The 25,814-nt window shown below is 40.4% G+C and overlaps 2 protein-coding genes across 6 annotated transcripts in view; one reads left to right on the top strand and one right to left on the bottom strand.

Annotated features, from left to right (window-relative positions):
• Positions 1-486: 486 nt before the first annotated feature.
• On the top strand, positions 487-3,345 carry LOC103472530 (zinc finger protein 135-like). The gene is made up of 2 exons (XM_008422231.2): positions 487-794; positions 1,733-3,345. The coding sequence occupies exons 1-2, from the start codon at positions 596-598 to the stop codon at positions 2,404-2,406; spliced, it is 873 nt and encodes a 290-aa protein (XP_008420453.1). The 5' UTR covers positions 487-595; the 3' UTR covers positions 2,407-3,345.
• Positions 3,346-8,498: 5,153 nt separating this feature from the next.
• LOC103472534 (semaphorin-6D-like) overlaps positions 8,499-25,814 on the bottom strand; it is a 183,477-nt gene continuing 166,161 nt past the window's right edge. For 4 of the 5 annotated variants that reach the window (XM_008422237.2, XM_008422234.2, XM_008422235.2 and 1 more), the window contains 3 exons: positions 14,037-14,287; positions 13,167-13,298; positions 8,499-11,436 (listed from right to left, as the gene is read on the bottom strand). In XM_008422237.2, the coding sequence (XP_008420459.1) occupies positions 10,105-11,436; positions 13,167-13,298; positions 14,037-14,287 (1,715 nt within the window). In that variant the 3' untranslated portion in view covers positions 8,499-10,104. The remainder of the gene's footprint in view (positions 11,437-13,166; positions 13,299-14,036; positions 14,288-25,814) is intronic. The other variant, XM_008422238.2, reaches the window with a different exon arrangement.

Below are 25,814 nucleotides of genomic sequence, written 5' to 3'. Positions count from 1 at the left end.
AAATGGAAAAAAATTATTTGCCAAATAAAATAAAAAAGGAAATTTAGCAAAATCAGGTGTGAAGAAGCCTCAATTTTAACAGCATAGTAACATGTGGGACAAAGACAGAACATTTTACCGGAAATATAAAAATATTGATCATTATCAAATGTAAATCACTATGGAATATTCAATTATAGTAAAATAGAGGAATTAAAATGTGGACATTTTAATTAAAAAAAAATATAGAAAAATGTTTTTAAAAATACCTTTGCAGTTTTAAATGAAAAAAGGAAGACAAAATAAACGTCAACAGTAGAAATACGAAGAAGTAATTTTTAAAAAGTTTTCTTTTTTAGTTGTTGAAAATAGACGTCATGATCAAACATTTGCGTCAATGTTGAATCGTAAAACATGAATCTCATCTGAAACTTGTATTGAGCCTTCCTCACCATGTGGGGGCGCTGGAGGGCTTTCATTGGATTTCTTCGGACCCCTCACAGAAGTTAACCTGGAGCCGTAGCTGGTACACAAGTCACCGGATCGCCAGTTTTTTTTTTAATCAAGCAGACATCAGATTTCTCCTGGTTAAGAATCCTCTCAAGTTACCGCTGAAATGTTGAAAATCGAGATGTTGCGGCTTCTGATCAACCAGCGGCTTACCGCGGCTGCAGAGGAGATTTTCGATGTGTTTGGGAGAACCATAGTGGAATATGAGAAGGAGATCTCCCGCTCCAAGCTGGAGATTGACCGCCAGCGCCGGCTGCTGGAGCTCTCCCGCAAGCCGCGGATCTCCCTGCAGGCCGACAGCTCAGGTAGGGAGACGGTTCCCCGGACTTTGGGGTTTCTATCTGGAAATAACTGCAGCGCCATCTCTGGCTTTATGCAAAAACGAAAATGTTCGCAGAGTCAGAATCGGTTTCTTTTGGCAACAACAGTTATTTATTACATCTTTCAATTGAGCCAATATAAGCAAGTAGTTTTGCTCTAAACATCCGATATTTCAGTTCACTTCATTTTTTTCTGATCTTGTCCATTTACGTTTAAGCTGAGAAATCTGAATTCCGTCTTTTAACTGAATAATCCTCAGTTGTTTTGAAAATCCTGTTGGAAGTGCGCATTTATTTAAAAACGCAACAAAAATCTAATACAGTGCTTCTCAATTCCGGACCTCACTGCCCCCCTGCTCTGCATGTTTTAAATGTGCCTCTATTCCAGAACAGCTGATTCAAATGATTGAATGACCATCAAGTCCTGCAGAAGCCCGTTAATCACCCAGAGATACAATCCAGGTGTGTGGCAGAAGGGAAGCGCCTAAAACATGCAGGGGGGGGTGTTAGGACCGGAATTGAGAAACACTGATCCAATACAACCACAGAATAAAAGTGGAAGTGACAAAAGTGCCATTCAGATTACACTTCAATGGGCTTTACTTTACAATCCTTCCTTGCTTTACAGAAGCAATTTTTCCTTCCACTCAACCTTCTTAATAAACCTTATTAATGACACTGGTGACTTCTTTGCGCCTTACCCTACCTGTAGAAGGTGTGAGCCTAACACTTTTACAAGCAAGAATAACATTTCTGTTTTATGTCATTAGTCTAAAATTTCCATAATTATCCAAATGAGCAGAAATAAAAGATTAAAACATAGTTCTGTTTGTTGTGTTACTTTTGTGAGATGATGATGAAGCTGAGCATTTTCTGGTTTAACAATAAAAACATGCCGACTTTGTTTCGGTTGTGCTCTGCAGCCGCCTCGGAGAAGCCGGACTGGAGCTCCAACGTAGAGTTCAACAAAGAGGAACCGCCGAGTCACATCAAAGAGGAGGATGTGTGGTCAGACCCACCGGGCGAGAAAAATGTGGGTTTCCTGTTCCAGAACAACTCGGCAAGAACGCAACAGGACAACGATTCCACCGGGTCTCTGGGCTCAAAGTTCTGCCAGGACCTGAACGACCCGGACATCGATCTGCAACCTGGAACCTCAGCCCAACAGACCTGCTCTGAGCTCAACGACGATCAACCCGTTGCTGTAGGCAACAGCCAGCATGACTGCGTTGACATGACCCTCCCTAAAGTAGTGGACTCCTACATCTGCACCATCTGCGGCCAAGCGTTTTACCAGCGCAGTCAGTGGGCCAAACACACCCGGATTCACCGAAAAGTTGACGACAAAGGCGACAAATCGTTCACGTGCGACATTTGCGGGAAGAGACTGACGCGGTCGGACGGCTACCAGAAACACCTGCGGGTCCATACGGGCGAGAAGCCGTACAGCTGCCACGTGTGCGGCCGCAGCTTCAGCGACAACTCCAACTTCAAGCGGCACATCCGCAGTCACATGAAGGAGAAAGTCCCAGCAGAGCTCAGGCTGAGCGAGGCAGTGGTTGCAGCAACCACTGAACGGACGCACAAAAGTACATGAGTATTTCTCCAACTGTCCATTTTTTAATAAAGTCTGTTCTTGAACATTAGAATGGATTATGTACCTTTTAGCTGCCATTGTTTTTAGTGATGTGCTGCACAATGGTAGCATTGCTTCCTTGCAGGAAGAATGTTTGAATCCCAGCCTGGGTTTGCCTTCCACATGCAAGACTGTTCGATTGACTGCTCTTTACAAATTGTGTGTGTGTGTGTGTGTGTGTGTGTGCGCGTGTGTGTGTGTGTGTGCGTGCGTGTGTGTGTGTGTGATGTCCAGGGTGCAACCCGCCTACCGTCCAATGACTACTGGAGATGGGAAGCAGCCCAGCCTCAGTCAGACTTTTGTAAGCTAATTATAGTTTTGTAAAGTTCTAACCTGCTGAAATTCTTCCCCCAACTGCATCATGTTTCATTCAAAATCTAATTTCTTTATTTGGGACTGAATTGTTTATTTTTTATAAGCATTTCTGCCTTAAATCTGTCTTTGGAAAATTGGACAGGAAATTTGGAAAAAGACATATCGTCCAGATGTTTGTTTTTGCACTAATAAAACGGAACTGAAAATGAACTTTTGTCAGATATTTTTAGCTTTTTTTTTTTCATCCTTTCTTCTGCAAAAGAGACATAAATGTGCACTATTACACTGGATGGTTCAGTTTCTACAAGATAATGAGTTACAATAAGTTCAAGTGTCTGAATTAATATTTGTGAAGATAAAGTTATAGGTGTGAGTTTATGGGTGGAGCTGCATGTCAGCAAGATCACACTAATCACAGTGAGGGGGGAAAGAAACCTTATAGATATGTGAATCACAGGGAATTTAAAAATAGGGACATTTTACTTTGACTTCTTTAATTGCATAACAGGTTTACACGAATTATTTCAAAAGTGTACATGTTTAAATGCTGTGTTTTTGTGACCAAAATAAATATTTCAAACCTTTTTTTCCACCTTTGGTAGAACTTTTTCCTTGCACAATTTTACCAGGAGACAAGCAGATCTGATTTTATTTTCTTTGAAAGACTAGACCAGAAACCAAACCAGGGTCTGGACTTTAAGCCTGTTAAGAATCTCTGATGTTCTGTAGAAGGCGTTCGGACTTTTACATCCTCAATACAAGATCTTTGTGAATAAATGAATGCAGCACTGGATGAAAATAAATCTTGTGACTTTACAGAAGCTTATTGAAAGAAAAGTGAATGGTTGTCGTGATCACAGATGAAATAGTTGATTTTTTTGGCCAGGCAGTGTATATATATCTAATACTTTTGTTCTCAGCTCCTCACTGGTGGCTTTGAACAATGAGATCCTATTGATCGTTTGTAACCTGTGGCTTCAGCTAAAGGATACGGATGAGGAAATGTCAGGAAAGTCACAGGACAGCTTAGCTTGACCTACTTTTAAGCTTTCAGGTTTGTTCTTTTCAACAAAGTTTCACCTGTGCCACACCAAAAGTGGAAAAAGTTTTGAAATGATTTATTATAGGTATTCATTAAAAGAGGCAGTTAAACAGTCCCTCTTTTAATGAAAGTGGCCAACAGTGGACTGTTAGCCACTGTAACTCACTATATTCGACATAAAAGCCAAATGTACACGAAACAGTTATTTTCTGTTCAACTCTATTTAGGAAAATTCCTTTCAGATGTTAGAGCAATTATAATATGATGTGTAATATATATTATATCAATATATATTAATACTATGGCATGACCACTGAATCTTTACCATTCAAATACTAATAATGTCTTAAACCAGCAGATGGCAGCATCGCACTTTGGTGTGGCTGAGCGATCATTTTCATGAAATTGTCTAGAATCAAAACTGATTATGAGAAGATTCTGAATTTTTTTATTTTATTTTATTTTTTTACCAAATATAAGTGAGATTTAAGCAAACAGATTAAAATCTCTGAAACATGTTCTAATTTCTCAATCACCACTGAACTGTGAAACTGTTTGATTTATTTGTGGAACAGAACTCCAAATTATTCACGGAGAATCCACACTCGCAATCAGCCGTGTGACATCTGTGCTGGTTAGTGGAGCAAAAATCTTTGTGCCATTATATTTTTAAGATTAAAAAAAAATAATGTGTAGAGTAGAAAAACTGATAGGATTACAATAAATGTTCCAGAATTATTTAAAAAGATGTAGCCTACTGTAACGTAAGTACTATTTTTTCAGGCTCTCTGGGCTTTCAATATATTTGGTCATTTTATATAAATCAGCATAAAATAGGTTTAAAAGTCTAAGGTTAAAGTCAAAGAAAGTACAGCTAAGTAATTATAATGCCAACACAGCAGCAGTTCAATAAACTGTTTGGATGGAAATAAGGAATTTTAGATATTTTTCCGTAGCTTGATGGAATTATTTACTGGATCCTAAAGTTATGAATGACATTCAACAATATTATCACACCTCATGTTTTCACATCATGTAGCTTTAAATAAGACAAAGCAAAATGCACAGAACCAGGACATTTTCAAGTACCAACTATACATCTTACTGTAAAACAATCATCATTTCCCTCAACTACCGAGAACAAGCGACAGGCAGAGAGATGACTCCACCTGACCAGTGGCTCCATCATGACTGCTTATAAATGTGATTTAAAGTAGATTTTAACGACTGAGGCGAGCTGAAGTGAACGTAGCATCCGATTCTCTTCTGTTCTTGTGCATAAAAATTGTAGATGGTTTACTGCTTACAACAGTGGATTAGTTATCTTTATGGCTGATCTACTGGCATGTCGCAGAAATGAGCCGGCAGCACAAGATACAGCATTCACATTTAGAATCGACTCTCTCAAAATAATAAAGTTAAAGTGTCGTTCTCCTGTGGTCCACTTGGTGATGCTGTGAGTGCACCTTCGGTTGTGGAAAAGCTACGACTTTCGTCTCCTCCACCTCTCTCCCTCGGCCAATCGTTGCACGTTTAGAGGACGGGAACTAAGAACCTGCAAATAAACAGATTTATATTCAGGGATAAAAGTGCATCACCATATAAAACAAAACCATTCTTCTGTTGAGTGTGAGAGCGTCATGTCTAAAGTTTGGACGTCTGAATGCGTTTCTTTAATTCAGATGAAAGGTCCTATTTTTTTTAACCATTATTTTTTTGTTGGTATGTATGCAAACTACCACTTTTAGATTAAATCACCCTGAGATTTTGAGTGAAATATCTCACTTGACATTTCTGGTTATGCTCATTTCCTTTAGCTGGCTGGCTGTCTGCATTTGCTGCTTGTCGTACCGCAGGAAGGCTCCTTTTGAGACAATTTAAAGAAGCACTCTGGCATTTTTCGTAATTGGTTCCCATTAATTCAAAGTCACTTTGCATCTACATAAATACATTCTGGTTTCTAACCCTAAATGTCTGAGAAAGGTGGCAAACTGAGGCTTGGTAACCAGCAATTCAGTTTTATTTACCGTTTTTCCTTGGACTGCTGTAACCCCCATACTGAAAATGCAAGAGATACCAAGGGCAGAAGTTAATACACTGACTGTATTGGTTGTAATAAAATGTTTTGTTACAATTCTTTAATGTGCACAAAGAAAGGCCGACCCGTATGCACCTGTTTCTGATCAAACTCAGCCTCTGATGATGATCATCTTCTCTCTGTTATGTTGTTTCCTGTCTTGTAGGCAGTAAAAATACATTAATCAACCACTAACAGCAGGAGATCAGAGTCTGTTGTCATGCGAGCAGGACTTGTTAATCTAAACTTTGTTTCTCGCAGACTCCCTCCTCCAGGCACCAGAACAACACTGATATCTCGTAACCACATCAGAGCAGGGGTTCAGGTCAGACATAAAGGAGGCTGATGTAACCCCCTCATGCACCGAGACATAAATCCACTCCTTAAGTAGAAGCCACTGCTTTGCTTTCTTTTGCAGAATCCGAACAGTGACTCATTCTGGTTCAGAAACGGCTCGCTAATTTCAACTTTTAGGACGTGAAATTGTTTAAAGTCAGCTCCTTCACCGTCAGGACTCGGCTCCCTCACACTAGGCCGTGTTGCGCTGGCGGACTGTGTTGCATCATTTGGTGCAGAGCCTGTTCAGCCTAACCGTAGCAGACAGGGATACCTCATTAACAGTACTGCATCATTGCCGCCGTGTTATTACTTAAGCTGCTCTGGGGGAGCTTGTCCAGCCAGCTGAGTGAGTCAGATAAAATGAAAACCGGTGTCAGAATGCTTGGTTCAGTGTTAAAGGTGGAATAAAAAAAACCTGTCAAGTCACTGATGCTCAACTGGTGTTTATTCATTTTCATATCTCAAAGCACAAGCTTATTTTCTGTTTCAATGCCTGAGAAATCATAAGCTATTTAATGTTGCATGGATATCAATATAACATACAGTTGACAAATGCAAACATGCCGCTTAAAAAGACAGAATCTCTTTCCTCCATCAATGAATCGGACAAGCTGTTTTCTGTTTTAGGTCAGTTATAATTACAAAAATTAATTTTAATTACTAAATGCATCATACTGTAATTACTGGCCATCATACTGTGCAGGAAGGAGTCGGGTTTTACGTCCCAGAGATAAATGGGTTGTATGTGCATGTCAAGTCCAGAGCAAATTCAACTGGCATGTTGATGCCGAGTTACATGGTCCACTTCAAACACTTTCTGGAGACATCTCCTCGGGTCTGATGAAACTAAAGTGGACCTATGTAAAAAGGGGGAAGACCATCATAACCCTGGAGTATGGTGGTTGTAGGGTTAGTGTGTGTTTTGGCTGAGGGATTGGTGAACTCACAGATGGTGGCAGGAATTCATCCCTCAATCGGCGGGTTGTCGGTTCAATCCTCTGTCGTTTACCATTTCAGAGAGTATCATAAGGACGGAGAACTGTAAAAGAATTGAAGCAACATCTCCAAGACTTGACTCTTTAAATGGACGACGAGTCCAAGCAGACCACATGAAGTAAAGGGTTAAAGAATGACAAAGTCAGTGGTTCCATCCATACTTACTTTTCTGTGCCGGGTTGTTGGGTTTATGCTGCTGCCGGACTTTTGTTTCCCAAATTTTCTGAACATAAACTCAAAACATGGAGACATTACAGGGGAAACAATGTAGAGTTTCAATTCACCTCACATGATCAAAGCAGTCAACCTTTTCTTTTCAACCTTTATGTAATCATTCTAGGCCAAAAGCATCAACAAAAGAAATGAACACAAGACAAAAAATGCTTTTTAAATGGGAAACGGCAGATTCCCTTCACAGTTGGATATTTTTGGACCATCTGTGGAGAAATACTCCTACAGACTAAAAGGAGCTGCAGACTGAAGTCTGCCTCAGTGAGAAACTGGGATGTAAGGTGGCTCTGAAAAGCCAGACAATCTCAACTAGATAACCTTTATTCTGCCCTGTTACACTGTTAAACTCAACACATTATTTTTTCTCTTAATTGATCTAGATTTGAAACACTTTATATTAGAAATTGAAGATAATACACAGTCATTCTTGAGAATAGGGGCAAAACGGGTCCTATGGATAAAGCACAAAATTTGAATAAAATATACACAAAATATATATTTTTTCAAATATCTGACAACACTAACCTGGGTCATGTGAGCACAACAATGTATATTTTCCTGGCGTTTGCTGAATATTTTTTCATTTTAAACATAGTAGTAGGTGGATGATGTCTGTAAAAACCCTTAGCATCTTTACATTCCCAAAACATTATTTGTCATATTTGCATACAATTGAGAAATAATAAAATAAAAAAATTGGGAAAATTTAAACCATTTTGTCCCCATTCTCAGGAATCACTGTACAGTTTCCTTTATTCAGTTCAGCCTTCCTGTTCTCCTGCAGGTTAAATTACCATATTTTCCAGACAACAAGTCACATTTTTGCCCTTCAACTTATATATGCATTATCCTCCTCGCCATGACATTTTTTGACTGATGTTAATTCATACTGGTGGACATGAACCAAGGAGTAAACATTACCGTCTGCAGCCACAAAGGCGGCTAATCGCTGGCTGAAAGTAAGATGACCAGAGCTGGAGGAGTCCACAGTGAAACTGCTGTCAGGAGAGGCTTTTGAAAGGCGCAGGTAGAAGAATGACACTAAAAAAAAAGTATCCGATATCAATTTATTTGAGAAAACACTGATGTTACATGTGAACAAATAGTTTTGAGTTAAATGTATACAAGTCGTCATGCAGGTCATTTTGAGCTCCAGGAAGGCAACATCATATGGTGCAGACTTTTATTTCCCCCAAAATAAAGAATCTGAAACAACCTAAAGAACAACCTCCAGCATCACAGTCAGGTCTTTATATTTTCCATATATTAGATTTGAGTATACTTGCCTCGAGATTAACAAACATGTGTACAATTGATTATATTCCCATTCGCAAACATATTTCAGAACTAAATTGCAGATGCTGGCAAGCAGACTTCAACACTTTGGAAACCAGTGCAGTGGAGGTAAGTGAGCCGTTATTTGGGTGAAACTCTCATTGCTTCTGTGATCAGCTGCTGATGAGAAAACATTTCCGATAAACTAATATTCCTCATTTCCCAAATCAAAGTCTGAAAATAGCAGCCAGCACTTTAAACTGCTCGACTTGAGTGAAAACATCCCGCAAGTGATGCAGATGTAAAACTGTTCAAGAGTCAAGATGCAGAAGACAGAACTTTAATAATCCGAGAGATTAATTATTCACTTGAGCCAATTAAGTAATTTGAACCCATGAAGGATGAAAATGATGAGTGCCAAGTTTAATGAAAGCATTAATTAGTAATTTAATGGTTTATCAGAAATCTTTCCTTAATCATAGACTAGACCTCAGTATTTATTTTTCTGATATCAATGAAAGCAGCATTTATCTGGTTTCTGTGTTAATATGGGGGTAAATACTCTGATCTGGATCTCCTGACTGCTGAATTATAACACTTCAATGTGATCTCGTATAGACCGTAACTTCCCTCTTCCTCCGTTTCTGTCAGTAAAAACTATTTTCAAGTCTTGGCTTTGAACAAATGGACTCTACTTTTTTTCAGACAGTGAACATTTCTTGAAATTTCATTAATCAAGAGTCAGAAAAAGCAGATCTGCTAAGCAGAGTATTTTTTCTGACTTTTCTTTGACTTGCTTCTGCAGAAAGCTTTGCCGTCCTTGGACTCAAAGCGGTGCAACGGTCCCAGATTCAGTTCATCTCAGGTCTGCGTTTGTCCAATTCCCTGCTTTTTAAATATTTGCAATTGAAATCCAGGCCCCGTTCCAAGGTGCAGCGACTGGGGACATTAGATCAAAGCTCTCGTAAGAAAACTGCATTAATCAGGATTTTTTCCAGGCCACCTCGAGCCTTGGGGACTCCTTTTGAATCATTAACACCTTTCGCCCTGCTTCTGGAATGTTTCTCAGACGTTTCCTGTCTGAACTGGTTTTGATCCACATTTGCTGTGAAGAGCGAGTCTCCGCAAGGAATCCTGCCCTGCAAAGAGGCAGGTTTGTCTCAGTTGTGCCTCAGAGAGACAACAGATGGCCCTCCGTCAACGGCATGACGATAAGTACAACTGAAAGGTTGTGATAAGGAATCACGAGGACTGAAGTGTCTTGTCTTTTTGGCCCATCGGTGCTCATTTTGTCCTTTTGCACGGCCCCAGCCGGCATTTCAGTGATTTTCTTTGTGGGGAGTATTGCAGCCATGTTTGGGTGGCATCTTGTCCACCTGCAGTCTTAGTAGTTGTACTTTCCTGCCTCCGTTACTGCAGACGTTGCTGTATTTGGCAGAAAAAGCGGTTTTGGTGGGATCTGTGGCTTTAGGGACACCGTTCTTCGGACTATTGCCGCCCGCTGCGCATGCGGCCCTTCGCTGTAACTGTGCTGCCGCGTAAGACAGGCACTGGCGACGGACACCCGCTGGCTCTCACTGTTGTTGCTGGTGTTTGTATTGGCCGCCGCGGCTGAACCTGGGGGTCGGTTGTTGCTGCTGCTGTTGTTGTTTGTATTCATTCTGGCCAGAAAGTGTGCGTGCGCCCCCCGTTGGTTGAAGCTGTGGTGGCGGGGCACAGCGCCACCTGCTGCACCCATCTTGATGAGGGAGTGGCGCTGGGACTGGTGACGCGCCACGGGGACATCGCTCCCTCCAGGCCGCTCCGGGATCACCTGCTGTTGGAGCGGAGTGGAGGAAGAGGACGAGGACGAAGACGGGATGGAGGTGGAGGAGGTGGGGTTGTTTGAAGAGGAGGACGAAGACGAAGATGTGGCAGAAGATGAGGTGGAGTTTTGAGGGGCTGAATCCAATCGTTTGGGGACGCCGTCCCTCGGCAGTGTGGAGGTGCTGTAATAGGAAGTCGGTTCCGTCTCCGGGATCTGCTGCTGGTGATGGTGGCCGCCGCCAGCGCTGCTGCCATTGTTGTTGTGATGGTTGCTGTGGTGATGGCTGTGGTTGTAGTGATGTGTTCGAGTCTGGTTGTGTTGATTCTGATGGTGGTGGTGATGGTGACCACTGTGATGTCCTCCTCCCGAGGTGGACGGCCCGGGGAACAGTGAGGACGACGAGGTAGACGTGAGGACCTTGATTCCACCGGTTCCTGACGCGCTGACCTCGTGGATGTGTTTGAGAAGCTCGTCCAGCGCAGACACGTCCACCACCGTCTGGGGTAGGGACTGCTGGGAGTGGTGGTGATGTGGCGCTCCACCCGCTCCTCCTCCTGCAGCAGCCGTGGCGGCGGCTCGCTCGTCATTGGGAATTTTCTTTTCCTCGAGGAGGTGCAGTGAAGTTGACGAGGCGCCTGCCCCATGTGCCGCTCCGTTGCTCAAACCGCCGTTGTGGTGAGAAAAGGGAAACACTTGCTGGCTCAAAGAATTCCCAACAACAGCCATGAAGCCCTGGTTGGATTTGGAGCAGCTGGGCCCGGACTTGGGGTTGTTGTCCTTGGCGTTGTTGCAGTTTTGGTTCTTCTCGTACTGATGATGTCGCAAACCCTTCATGTTCCTGAAAGGGAGTTCCGGGGTGGAGTCGGGCGTCGGCAGGCCAGAGAGTTCTCCATCACCCTGAGAAAGAGACTAAATGGAGGTTAGACCGATGCAGTCAGTGATTAAGGAAAGAAGATTTTTAATTAAAAAATTATTTAATTTTAAATGACTACAAACTTTTAATGTTTCGGTTCAAAGTCCTACATTAATTATCCAGTCACCATAGCCTTTGGGTGTGTTCACACCTCATTAGAGACCAAAAACTGGTGCAGTTTGCTTTCTCACTGCTCCGTCAAATGATCCAAACATTTCGAAAACTCTGCTCACCTCCTCACCTGTGGTGGCGCTGCACTAACAGCTACTGAAGAAAACAACATGAAAACTTTTCCTTCTCCACAAAATGCAAACAAAAATGCAGCAGCAATAGATTTTAGCAGTTGTAAGATTTCTCTTTTGTCTTTGGCAAAAGGCCAGGACCCATTCTGTGTTGGGCTCTCGTGTTTATTTAGTTTGTATTTACCAGTAACACCCAGCGGTGTAGTTCGCTTTCTGCCTTCTCTGGTTCACTTRGCATCCACACATGCATTCGAACTGCACCAGAGTTCAATTCAACCAAACCGAGAATGAGGTTCTTAAACAGACCAGTGTTGGTTTATTTGGTCTACATCATAGTTTGATTGAACATTCACACCTCCAAAACGAACCGGACTTTGTAGACAAACGGACTGGACTTTGATTAAATTGTACAAAATAGAGCTGGTGTGAATGCAGCTATAGTCAATAATTTACCTGCATATTCAATGAAGTGGTGCTTTCAATATGGCCACACTATAATAGAAAATGATGATGAATAAGTATTGATAAATATTGTAATATGTACTTATTTTCTAAATCCTTCTCATCCGTATGTTCTATATTTTGATCTTTAGCATTTTGGATAATATTTGTGATTGTTAAAATTAGATCAAAGACTGCTTAAACATCTTTGATCATCTCAATCTTCGTTGATCATCTCAATCTTCGTTGAATTGATTTAAAAGAATTTTCAAATTCACAAATTATTTGAATTTACTGTGAGGGATTTTAAAGTTAATGTAGAGACATCAATGTGAAATGGTAGTGCAGGATTACACTGGAATAATGCAGAAATGTGGTAAAATAATCAATGACGAATCAGTGAAATATTGATGATGCAGTCTGCTGCCGTTATAAGAGTACGCTGCAGCCCTGACTCAAAGTCTGGGACCATTTTAAAAGTGCAAACACTTTTAAAATGGTCTCAGTAGGTAGATCTACTAAACTTGCATACTGTAAACAAACCTTATGCCACAATATGCTTACATTGCACAGCTTGTAAGGTAGCAGCAATACTCTCTCTGCATCTTTAATCCAATAAATAAATAAAAATGCTCAGATACTTTGCTCTACTTTAACACAAGGTATTGTTTACCATTTATATCACGACTCAACTTGTTTGTAAGGGACGTTCAATGCTTGTAAATGAGCGTATCAGCTGTTGTGTATAAAAGCTTTTTAATTAAAGGTGGCTTTGCTTGCAAGGGCAGTGAAACTCATCAGTGCACGCACAAGTAATATTTAATTACAAAAGTACTCAATGTTGGTATGTGAATGTGAATATTGCAGAGAAGATTTTGGTAAGAGCCAAATTCATTTAAAAAATATGATATCAGATTTTTTTAAATGTATTTAATATTTAAAAATGTGCAGGATTTAAAAGAATTTATTATATGTTTAATACCTTTAATTAAAAGGTATTTTGTCAGTATGGCTGTGACTCCTCAGCCTGTATGACCTCCTACCTGTGACAGGTTGAGCTCAGGGTCTCCCAGCTGCAGGCCCTGATGCCCCGGCGTGTGGAGGTGGGGCTCGGCCCGCCCGTTAGGGATGAAGGAGCTGTACATTTTTGGCGTCGACACATCCAGTTTGTCATCCTGGGTGGAGACAAAATGGGGGTGAATTTTAATGGCTCCACACAGCTAATGAGCGACTTGTTTAAATGTATACTTCAGCTAAAAGGTCAGAGGTTAGCAGCAGCTTAGAGACTCCGTTTCTCACTGAAGGACATTTGGAAAGATGATGGAATAATAATGAAACCGTCAGTTGTAATGACTGAATAAAACACCAAGGTGAATCTTATTATGTGTTCCCTCGGGGTGATGAGGAGGAGATGAATATTAATGCTGCTCCTCAAAATTCAGGCAGCTACGTTGCCGCCTCTCGGCTGCATCGTGGAACCTAAAAAAATCTGATTGAGATGTAATTCAGAAGCAGTGATGAGTGCATTTAAATCTGTCAGCTTTACGTTTTCATTTAACTTCAGTCCCAAAACATCTTCAACTTAATTTAGATCGATGTGCATTTCTGCATCAACATCCTTTAAGTTCAGCTTGTGCAAAACTGCTACGTTGATTTGGAATGAGATCAGTCAAGTAACGATGAGCATCATCGTCTCTTTCTTCCTCAAAATGTGGTCTGCAGTGAAAAAAAAAATCCTAAACATAGGAGCATATATTCCTGGGAACAGATGCCGTTTTATTGCAACACCATTTTAGTAAAATACAAAAGATACTAGCTAATTATTTTCTACTACATTATACATTCAAACAATGAGAATTAAAGAAGAAAAGTAAGATTTAAGGTCGTTAATAACAAAACAGTCCACAGCCAACCTTCGGCTGCCCGTCCAGAAGCCCGTTCAGCTTGGCGAGCGATCGCAGCGACAGAGCGTGCGGCAGTGATGCTTCGGGGTCCTTCCCCAGCCTGCGGGCTCGGTGAGCTGCGCTGCGGCTGCAGTAACAAGACACCAGGAAACCCGACAGGATGGCTCCCAGGAAGAATGCCACGAACACGCAGGCGATCAGCAGGGTGTAGTGGACGTTGGCGTTGGCGCGCTGATCCAGCTCAGGCGGACGACGAACACCTTCAAGATAAAAAGTTGGAAAAAAGGACATTTAGTGTTCAAATTAAATGCACGTGCTAGACTTAATTTGAAGTTTGCATTCAGAAAACTATTTCAAGTATTCAGTTCATACTGATTTGACTTTGTTAGACCACAGTCTGTACATTAAGATGATGTGAATTGTAAATGATGACTATGCCCAATATTTCACCCTTTCACTCCACTGCTTTTTTTGCAGTTACTAATAAAAGCAATAGAGAAAAAAATATGCAAAATATGTTTTTTGTATATTTTAGGACTTAATATGGAAATAATCTGGTCTTTACCAAATTCTACATTTATAAGAACCTTACTTCACACCTGACATGCGTTGCCATTACCACAAAGACAACTTAAAAATGAAGCCAAATAGTATAATTTTATGAGACACAAAGTCCATATTTAAGTGGCATTGATACATATGCATCATGTAAATATGGCTTCGCCTGGATGTGCCTTCACTATCTCCAGCTGGACAGAACAAAAGCCARAGTTATCTTTAAACCTAAAGTTTTTAGGTCTGATCTAGAAACTTGTGACGAGGCCTGGAATCTGAGACCCAAATCAACTATTATAAATAATCTGTTGCTCCACAAACTCCAAAAATACCCCAAGACGTTTTGAGTGCTGCTCAGTTCAAATGTGTGGTCATAATATTATGACTGATCACTTACTTTGTTCAGCCGTGTTGTTTGTGTGTTTGTGTACTTGGAGTTAAATTAAATGCAAAACTTGCCTCCCTGCCAGCAGGCGRAGGCTTCTGTGGATGGATGAGCAAATATTATGCTGATGTTAAGTTGACAAGAGAGTTTAAGAGGAGGAGAAAAAAACAGATGGAGGAGAGGTAAAACCAAGGTGAATGGGTGGACGAGAGAAACGAGTGGAAGACAGCGACGAGGATTAGACTTGATGAGAAAGAGGTGCTTCACAGGTGAGAAATCTGGATGACGGAGCAGCGAAAAGGACTGGGAGGGCACGAAGGAGGAGAAGAAAGGGAAGGCAAGCGATGAGATGATTGGAGAGAGGGAGGCAGTCGGGCTGACAAAAGGATGAAGGGACGAGAACAGAAGGAGGGAGTAGGTGCAGACGAGTGGAGATGAAAGAGGGAGTTTATTGTTTGGCAGCGTTTTCACCTCATCAGGTTTAGATACGCCATCAAAGCCTCTCTGACACAATGACTCATCAGTCTGTGCAGCAGTGATGCACACGAGAACAAACACACACACACACACACACACACACGCACACGCACACACACACGCACACGCACACGCACACACACACACGCACACACACGCACACACACTCTGCACAGGACTGGTGACAGGGCATTGGTTCTGCAGCAATCAATACTTCGATTACATATTGTTCAGATTCTTTTTTTTCCTCCAAGGGGAAAAAAACAAAAAAAAACAGTAAAATTATAATTTTATGAGTGACAGTAGGAGCCGAGTGTTTCACAGCCTTTGGCCAAAACACCTGTAACGTGTCCAAAACAGATTCCTGATACACCAGAAGCTGCACTCTAACAAATGGAGCGATCCATCATSAAGACTGATTACCTCTGGTTCGGCTCTGTTGTGTAATTTTTCCAGCTACCAGACAGGGAGGAAAGTGTACTTCAGGAGTTGGACTAATGCGTTTAAAATATTAAAGTTTTGCAGAGTGAAGAGGACAATTCATCAATGCTATCCCTACAAAACTTGGTAATCATACGGGGAATCCATTGCTTTATATCTTTAATGCACTTATTTTATATTTGTACAGGTTTCCCAACATCAGATTTGGCCTATAGTAAAACGACACYTCTTTTAAACGTCTTAGTGATTGCAGAAACTTGACTTGTAACTTGTAAGTAAGGCAGTAACATGCATCCAGGGGCCAGCTGGTAAAAATTAGTGTGGCCATTTTTCTAAGCGGTTAAGTTTTTGCTGTAAAAAGAAAATGCATACAGCRGCGTTAAAGTTCCATCTAAATCCCCGTTAGAGATAAATTGCCCAGACTGAGTTCATGTCCCTGAAACCCTGATCAAAGACGCCAAAAATACTCAAGAAACAAAAAAGCTAATTCCATGCCCTTCACTTTTCGCCATTAGGGGATTTCATTCCCCGCTCCCCGATGGTGTGGGACTCAAAGTGGCAACCATCTGAAACCTCAAAGCCGGAGTGGCCTCTAAGCTTCTGAGGCTTTGCTTTGATACAAGAAGCCATGGAAAACATGACTCTCTTATGCAAAAGTACTCTTGAAATGGAGCAAGCAGTCATTACACATCAGGGCAGGAATTAACACACAAACACACATTTCCACACGCACAAACACACCCCATGCGTTTAAAAGAGACAATTTCATGTTCGTTATTTGCACTCTTTCATCTCCGTCCCTCGGTCTGACAGTTAAAAATAGGATGATGGAGACACACAGAGAGAAATATTATGCTAATTGCAGCCCAACACGGAAATGTTTCATTCTCTGCCCTCTCTCTTTTTTTTCCCTCTGTCAGATGGAAAGTTCCTCTTTCTTAGCTGTCAGCCCAAAATGTTAAAGTTTCTGGCATCTGGGGTGAAAACTTCAGGGTGATATCTTGACTTTTCCCTTTTCCCCCCCGTCACTGTTCTATGTCAGTCTAGGATTTACAGTATTCTGCAAGACTTTCTCTTCACTGCTTTCTCCTTCAGCTTTCATCTTTCTTCCTCCCATTCACTTTTTTGCTACCTCCCATCTCTGCAGCYCTCTGCTCGTTACCACCCTCTCGTCTGCTCTTTCTTTTAGATTCAGCTGAAATCAATACAGTCTGTCTGGGAAGATCTAATTAAATCAATCATACAAATGAACCATATAACTAGATTTGATGAAAAGCCATGAGGAGAATTATTAAAAAGGGGGGGGAAAAAAGACAAAAGCTTCAGTAAAGACTGGTTCAATACGCTGTAAAGTAAGTTTCTACCAGAAGGCAATGCAAAGTGTTTTACATACAATATCTGAGTAGGCAGGGAACGTTACAGATCAAACATTGTGGGCAAATATTCATAAAAAAAAAAGACTTTTTTATATATTGAGATCATTTATTAACATAAGCTTTAAATTCTGCACAACACACTTCCACAAATCTGGATTTTATGAAAGAGGAGTTGTTGAGCAGCATGAACGAGTTTGGAAACTGACCCTGAACACATCACGCCTGCAGTGATCATCTCTTCTGTAGGGTCAGCAAACTTGTCTGAGGTGACCTTGAACATTTTGGGCAAAGTCGTTTGTGTCCATATTGAGCATCAGAGGCTGTGAGACTCTCCACCTGGCTAAATATATTACATTTGAACGAACAACTGTGATTATTGCTGTCCAATCAGCCTTTTGCAATCAGAATATTGTGATGATTTATTCGTGATACACCAAGTAGCCAGACAAGACAAGACAACTGCAAGACAATTCAGCCTTGAGCAAAGAATGAAGCTTCCAGCAGATAATAATTCTAAACATTAAGCTAGGGCTACAATGATTGRTTCAGATTGCTGCATATTCATATGTAATAAGGGCCTAGTCAAAATCCTGACCCAAGTCTGATCCAGAATCTGTAGTAATGTTTTAAAATTGATCTTCCCAGACCCAATCATCTCATTTGTTAGCGTTTCAGCTATTTTGCAGATGAACGGGGCCAAAATTTCAGCCTTCAGAAGAAGGAAACAGGTTGAGACATTAAAAAAAAAACAACAAAAAAACACATTGCACCAAATGCTGCAAAAAATTACTCAGGGGGGCTGAAGACAAATGCAGAACACAGTACTTTCAAAATGACTTTTTCTACTTCGTGCTGACCTATTGTATAAATTCCCAATAAAATACTTTGAGGCATGATACACRATATGTGGAAAAGTTAATGGGGGAAAAAAACGTTTTTTCAAGTACATACTGGTCAGGAGCTACAACATGTTTAGTTTCTGATGGCAGGAGAAACCAAGCCACCTTTTAAACAGAAGAACCGTCTTTCATTGTTCTATTATAGCATAGGCTGGGCAGTGTTATATTAAAGAAATACATTTATAGAAAACTGTGACTTTAAGGCAAACAGATCCTCTGAACACTGAAGTCAGGCATCAAATGACTTTGTCCTATTTGCATGCTCTGCTGTCCACCGCCTTCCCATTGGTATTCACATGAAGCCAGACGCCAGTGACAGAATCCGTACAGAGAGGCAGTGAGCAACAAGGATGCCGACACAAAAAAGAACCGACGTCGGGATGAAGGTGATTGAGAGAAACGCAGCTGGAAATCAAAACAAAACAAAAAAAAAACTGAGTAAGTGTGACGAAGACACAGCTTGTCAAGTCTGACTTTGTTCTTCTCTGAAAATGGCAGTTACACACACGCACACACACACACACACACACACACACACACACACACACACACACACACACACACACACACACACACACCCCTGTCCCCTTTAAAGGTCACAATTCACACCTGAAACACTGCAGGTGTGTGTCAGGTGTCTTGTGGGTGTGTGGATTAAGAATGAGGCGTTTCACTCTGCAGACGCTCCTCAGCTCTCCGGCTCTCTTTAGATTCTCATTTAGTCTCCAGTGTTCATTATTTAAATGAATGAAGTGTTACATTTATGAGCTGCTTCAGGGTGTTCAAGGAGGCTGCCGCGTGGGTGGGAGGTAAACAAAGCGCTTTGGCACTTCGGTGCAATCTTCAGAAAGCGGTGAAATAGAAGGTGTCACTGTTTTCTGTTCAACAGACCCGAGGTACTGGAGCAGAAAGGCAGACACTTCTACGCCGAAGAAAYGATTCAAGCACCAATCGCCAGATAAACCGAGAGGCCGGCACTTTACATAGGTGACTGATCCCTGTGGCGTTTGCACAAAACTGGTATGTGCAGAAAGGAGGAACTATTTAAAGCAGCAGTAGTTCAACTAAACACCGAACGGCCTCTGGGTAAGTTCAACTCATCTCCATTTAGAAACCAAGCATTCAGGCTGATGAGCAGCTTCTTACCAATCCACATAGACGTCACACATCTGGTTACATCCATCTGTAATCAGGTATTTTKGGTAAATGAGGGAGCAGAGTAGTTATAAAACCCTGCAATCTTAGATATTTTTTTATTTTTTTAAGTCACAAACATCGCAGAAGACTACGGGCTGATTTCATGAAAATACTTGCAATCACAAGTTGTCAAAAGCAATCAAGAAATCTGGTTAAGAACTTTTCACACCAAATTTTAAACGTATGAAACAAGAAAAACTGCAAAAGAACTAAATTGTCGAGCTGCCAAAAAGACTGAAATGTTCCTAATGAAATRGGCTTTTCTTATTAAGAAACACTGAAAAACAAAATAACCAATGTGTTACCAGTATTTCCTGGTGCACAGAGTAAACAGGTTCCCAGTAAAGTCAACATCTTCATGAATTATTAAGCAAATTACTGTGGTATAAAAATAACTTCATGTTTTCTGACACACAGAAGATTCAACTATTATGCAAATGCAGAATGGATTTGAGTAAAAATAAAGACTCGATAAATAATTTGGTTTTCAGTTGGAAAGTATAAACTCTTTCTGAAACAAATAGATTTGTAGTCTATTCAGAGCCTGGATTTAAACACCGAGCAGAAGCTACATTTTATTGTTCAAAACRGAAGGAACTTTGTATTAATCTGGAATTTAATGTGTGTAATGAAATGACACATTAGGCACCGATGTGGTGATGATGATAACCATGATAACCATTGAGGGCAGGGTGGGATGTCTCTCTAAATGCTCACTAAGTGGCATTAATGGACTGTTCACTCAGCCTTTTAATGGAGATATTCTGTGTGATGATACTGATGCGTTAGCTGCATATGCATTACATTTTTTGYTTTCATATTCAGCTTTCATCCTTTTACCAACGACATGTAGGAATGGCTGCTCGACAATCCAGCAGCAGAAAAAGAAGTTAAGCAACTTATAAATGTAGAAACTTTAATGATATGATGCTCAGTAAATCAAAATTMATCATTTCTAATTTTTCTGTGTTTTAGATCAACTGATTTTGAATCAGTGACCTGCAACATGAATATCTTCACACGGTTATTTCTAACAATAATCTAAAGGACCACTATGTATACCTCTTGCTTTAACCTTTGGGATGTTTTGACTTATTTTATTTAAATAAGTGAAACATGCATCAAAGCATTTAGCTACAAGGCAGCCCAGTGCTAAATGTAAAACAATGAGATGTAAGCTTACAATTTATTTCTTTTACGCATCAATTCAAAAATAATATCAGCACTTATAATAAAGCACTTTATTACTTGTTGACCTGCTTAGTCATGCAGTCATCCATTAAACTGATCTGATTGATTATGTGCAACAGATATAGATCCAGAGCTTCTGGGAAAGTTAAAATATGAATGCAATTATTAGTGTCTGCATTTTAACACAACAAATCCTCCTTTACTCACGCTGCACAGAAATGGACAATAAGGTCAAAGTTTCAGCGTGAATTCAGTGCATGTAAATGTCTGGATCAGGTGTAGATGTGGATCTCCAAGAACCTCATGACACAGTTAAAAAATAAACAATGATATGACACCGCTCTGGTTTTACCTGGAGATAAAACTGGGAATGCCACATCAGATGCATGTAGAAACTAAATGCTGGGATGTTATTTACCCGAAGCTGCTCATCTGAAGACGCCATAGAAAGGCAAGGCAGACGAACAACGTGGAAGGAGAATTAAACAGATCTGAGGCTACAGTGAGAGTAAGCTCGAGTCCTGTTCTGCTTCTGATGCAATAACGTTCTCCTCCTGCAGCCGCTATCGTTTCGATGCCAAAATGCAAATGACAGACACTTCAGTAAACCTCAGCGGCATCTCTTCATTTAGCAGATCTGAATCCTGCGATGCACCTTGGGGATGATTGAGAGATTTCCAGCCAGAATGTGGAGCTGACAGTTCAGTGAAGATGATGAATCATGTTGACATGAAACTGAATCTCACAGGAAGGTTTCGAGCACATCGGGACAAAAAGAACTGCAGTTTACGGAGGGAAGAGGCCCAATGTTGGCTGCTGCTAAAAAAACCCAAAAACATTTAACTTATTGTATAATCTGTTATTGTCAACCATCAATCAAACTTCACAAGTTTCTCAAATCTCACAGGATTCCAAAAAACATCCAAAGTTGTCTCTCAAACTGGGTGAATAATATTAGGACAAAAACTCTTCCTTGCACACACAATTTGTATTGTGAGTTTGTGTTTAACCATCAATATTTRTGTTGCAGTTTTGTTTTAGGTTCAAAAATTAACATTTCAACAAACGACTGAAGCTTAAAACCAAAGGGTTAAATCTGCTTCAACATGGCAATTCAGTCGACTTTTCTCTGCTGATGGTCCGTCTGGGTGTTCAGGGAGATGAAGGCTTTCAACGTGTGGAGAATTTCCTCTGAACTGCAAGGAATTTAACAGCAGTTCAGACTGAAAAGTGAGGAAAATAATATGAATTTGGATTTAAAGCGTGCCAATTTAAATCAATTTGAGGACCATTTTCAACATGTTCGCTGTAAGATGCAAAAAGTTTCATAATGACAGGTGCTTTTCATCTATGAAGCACAAGACATTTTCTCACTGCTAGTTTGCATATTTGGATTTTTGAATACAAATGATCAACTAAGAGAAAAACAGCTTGGACCTGAAAGTCGTTTAGGATTCTTTGCATCTCTACATACCAAGTATGCAAAACCAAGTCTGTCTGTTTTGCTGCTGTAAATGATTGTAACTCATCAAAACAAACTACATGGACAGTTTGATGTCATTTCCTGCTTTTAAACACAGACTAAAGGGTCTTTATATGGGGTCATGCATTTGTTTTGCAGAATCAACACAAGACTCATTGTATATATGTATATATTGTAGTCTGCTCCCCTTTATTCCCTTAAGTGTTTTAGCACTTTCAGCTTTTGCAATGTTTTGCCTGGTGAAGCAAAGATTTAACTAATAAAGATGTGAAAAGAAGAGAGACAGAGCATGCAGAGGGCTAGTCAAATGTACCTTTTATATTTAATCTGTAAATAAATGACATCCTCCTAACTGGTGAAGTGAACAGCATCTTTAATACCATGTCAGTTGAGTGATTTAGAAAGATTAAATTGCTGGTTTGCACCCAGCAACYGTAGTTAGATCATTACTGCTCACAAAGAAAAAGTGACCTCAGTGATGATGGCTGTAAACTAAAGCTTAGACACAAAACCTTAAAACTAYAATTCATACACAGAGAATGTGTCATCATGTGACAGGACGTCACACTGACATTATTCCACTGGTGAATTGTATTCATCCTAATCTTCAGATTAACCCAACAGGGATCTTGTACTAAATCTTTTTTCCTATCACCAACCTACAGGACTCAACGACGTCGTCTCAGAGTGGGTCAGTTCTGCCCTAAAATCCCGGCCAGGTCATTTCATGAGCTGTGTGGAGTTTCTCTCCGGTTTTTCCCGATGGAAACGGGTCCGAACAGAAAGTTGAGCGTCGCGGTCAGGTTGCATAAACAGATTTGCATCCACACATCAACTCACATAATAGTACCCACTTATACAATCATGTGCTTATAAAAGAGCAATAAAGCTGCAATCAGCCAGGTCACAGAAACAAGTCGGTGCATGCAGTTTTAGTTAGACCAGTTTCTAGAACATTTCACCTTGCATAAACACATTTCTTCGTTAGCGTAACTGGAAAAAAAAAAAAAAGAGCCTAAATTTAGTCAACACATTGCGTTGGTTTGCTTCTCTCAGGGAACCAAGCTTAGTTTTTGGCTACTTTAATAAATATTGCACAAAAGTTTACATGTTATTCATTTTTGGGGATTTCAGAGCTAAATCCTTTGTCTTCAATTAAAAGAACTTTCACTATTTCTATGAAAGTTGCCAGCTTGAATCTGACAAAGTGTCCTTGTAGGTCAATGGCGACATGGAGACAGGTCTTGCATAAGCTCTGGGAAGAACTGAGCCAAAAAGAAAAGAATTTAGATAAAGCAGCAAAGTGCTTTTTGAACATTGTGGTAGAAGTTTTCAAACTCCTGGTTCTGCATGTGTGTAATATTTATAAACCAAGACAGTCAGAAATATCACCTTCATCACTCAAAGCCAGCTGGAGGCTCATTAGCAACAAACAGCCGCCTGAAATTCATCCAGTGAAGCTGCTTATACCCTTCGCCTCATTTTGCTCAGCGCTGGGAGAAGATGAAGACAATTAGCGTCAATACGACCGCTTTTGGCTGCTTTCTAACACCTCTCATCCCCGCCTGTTCTGCATGAGCCACATAACGTACTCAGTCCATTTGTAAGAGCTCCAGCTCATTAAAAAACACTTTAACACGCTTTGATGGCTCTTTTGCCWGCTCATACACGTGCATTCATAGAAGGAAAATCACTCACCAAGCCATTGGCAAGCACATTATCACACACATTCTAGACTTCTACATGATACAGACAACATCTTTTGTTGCACCTTATTGTGCGCGGAAGTACACGAGAAACACTCATGCAGAGTAATTGCTCTCTATGTGTCTCTGTTATCCACAGAGTAATTAGGATATTTTCCGTTACAGAGAGTGGAGAGATAGCAGTAAGCACACCTCTGGGTTTCACCACAAAGCCAAAGATCACATCAGCTGGCACCTTCCTAAACTGCATGAACGCTTTAGGTAAAAAGGTGAARCTTGCACAAATGATTATTCCTAAATGTTACAGCAGGATGGTGTTTTAAATCAGAATTCTTCTAAAAGTGTAAATCTGATTTGGAAAAAATGATTTGCTATTTAAGGTTAATTCTTGCAAAGAGCTTCAAATGAAGTTAATATTTTGTCCACAATGAGGTAACTGCACCAAAATGTACGGAAGAGGATTAGGGCCACTGGGAAAAAAAACAAAACAGTTCCGACTTTAATCTCGGAATTCCGAGATTAAAGTCAGAACTGTTTTTTTTTTTTTTTTCCCCCCGGTGGCCCTAATCCTCTTCCGTAAAAATGAATCTTTTTAGATTTAGACAAGTGGTTTATTTTTTACATTACAGGCGTTGTAGGTTGTAATAAAGCTTCTTCCTGCCACAAGTCGATTTGCTCTGGGAGAGACAAACTGAAGTTACCAACCGATTTGTGCAAAACTCAGAATGTGACAGAGAGAAGTGTTTAGCATATTTAGTGGTTGGCATGAGTAGAAAAATACAACATCAGTCCATTTAACATTTACCCTTTTTCTAAATACATGAACTGTTGAGCTTCCTGCTCCCATTTATTTACAATGAATATTTATTTAAAATAGGCTGCGAAGGAGTAAGCACAAACTTTTTGCATAGTTTAAGGTTGAAAATCTTTAGTCAAAAACTAAAAAGATTAGAGACGAGCAGCATTCTCAATAATGTCTGTGGGGAAATTGCAGAATAAGGCAATAACTTGATGCAAYGGCTTCCTTAGACAGATGTTCTTTACAAACTGGGCTTACATCATCGATTGACTGGATTATTTTATAATTAAGATAAAGTTGAGATGAGTGAAAATTGGACTCTGAATGTTTCTGCATGAATTGATTGTTGTAGAAATAATTAAATCTCTTGAACATGGAGTAGAAACTGGACATGAACTGAATCAGTGTGTTTAGTATTGTGTGTATAGTTTTGTGTGTGTGTGTGTGCGTGTGTGTGTGTGTGTGCAAAACGTTACTAACCTTCATTAAAAAACACATTTTATTGTTATTGTAGCAAATATATCAAAAGTTTCAACACACAAACTGAAATTAAATATAAAACAAAATGGCTGCGTGAAAGAAAAACACAATGCACTTTCAGTTTCATGACTAAAACATGATTCACAGGCTGGTCGGTCACTTTTTAAAATGGATATGTGGCATTTTGGCAGCAGCTCTGTCAGGCTGAGCGAGGTGAAAAGGAGCCTCACCTCTGTTTCTTGAAACAGAGGTTTTCTTTTAGTTGTTCCCTTCCTGTGGCAGGCGGGCGGATCTAATGAAGACGTCCCGACCTCCTCTACCGAGCTGCAGCTTCCCTTCACTTAGATATGCTCTTGTAAATGCAGCTCATGCTTTCATTGCACACACACACACACACACACTCAGTGGCAACATTTTCTGCTCAGTTAACACTTATGAAGACAGAAGATACTTTTTTATTTTCCTATTTGTTTGCGTCTATTTGTTTAACTTTATGAAACTCGACAGGTTTCCATTTTATTTCCATTTTGGTTCTTAKCAAAGGCACTGATGCCCGGTTTATAGCGGTATGAGGATCATGTGCAGTTCAGATGAAACATGGTGGCAGCAGCCTGAGAAAGAAAGACTGGTATATCTTATTCAATATTTAGGAAAGAATTGTGGACCACAATCCAAAGGATGCCTGAAAAACACATTGATTTTTTTGTTAAATGATGAAAATTGGGGGCTGCACAGTGGCGCAGTTGGTAGAGCTGTTGCCTTGCAGCTAGAAGGTTCTGGGTTCGATTCCCGGCCCGG

This window comes from Poecilia reticulata, linkage group LG11, assembly GCF_000633615.1.
Source record: "Poecilia reticulata strain Guanapo linkage group LG11, Guppy_female_1.0+MT, whole genome shotgun sequence".
NCBI classification, from domain to species: Eukaryota; Metazoa; Chordata; class Actinopteri; order Cyprinodontiformes; family Poeciliidae; genus Poecilia; species Poecilia reticulata.
Note: the sequence above shows the minus strand (reverse complement) of the source record. Positions and strands in the feature narration are given on the sequence as shown.

What these genes read in the sequence shown, in the direction of transcription:
- LOC103472530 (XM_008422231.2), top strand. Translation starts at nt 596, where the DNA reads ATGTTGAAAATCGAGATGTTGCGGCTTCTGATCAACCAGCGGCTTACC. An exon ending in CCTGCAGGCCGACAGCTCAG is followed by an intron (nt 795 to 1,732) that starts GTAGGGAGACGG and finishes TGTGCTCTGCAG; the next exon opens with CCGCCTCGGAGAAGCCGGAC.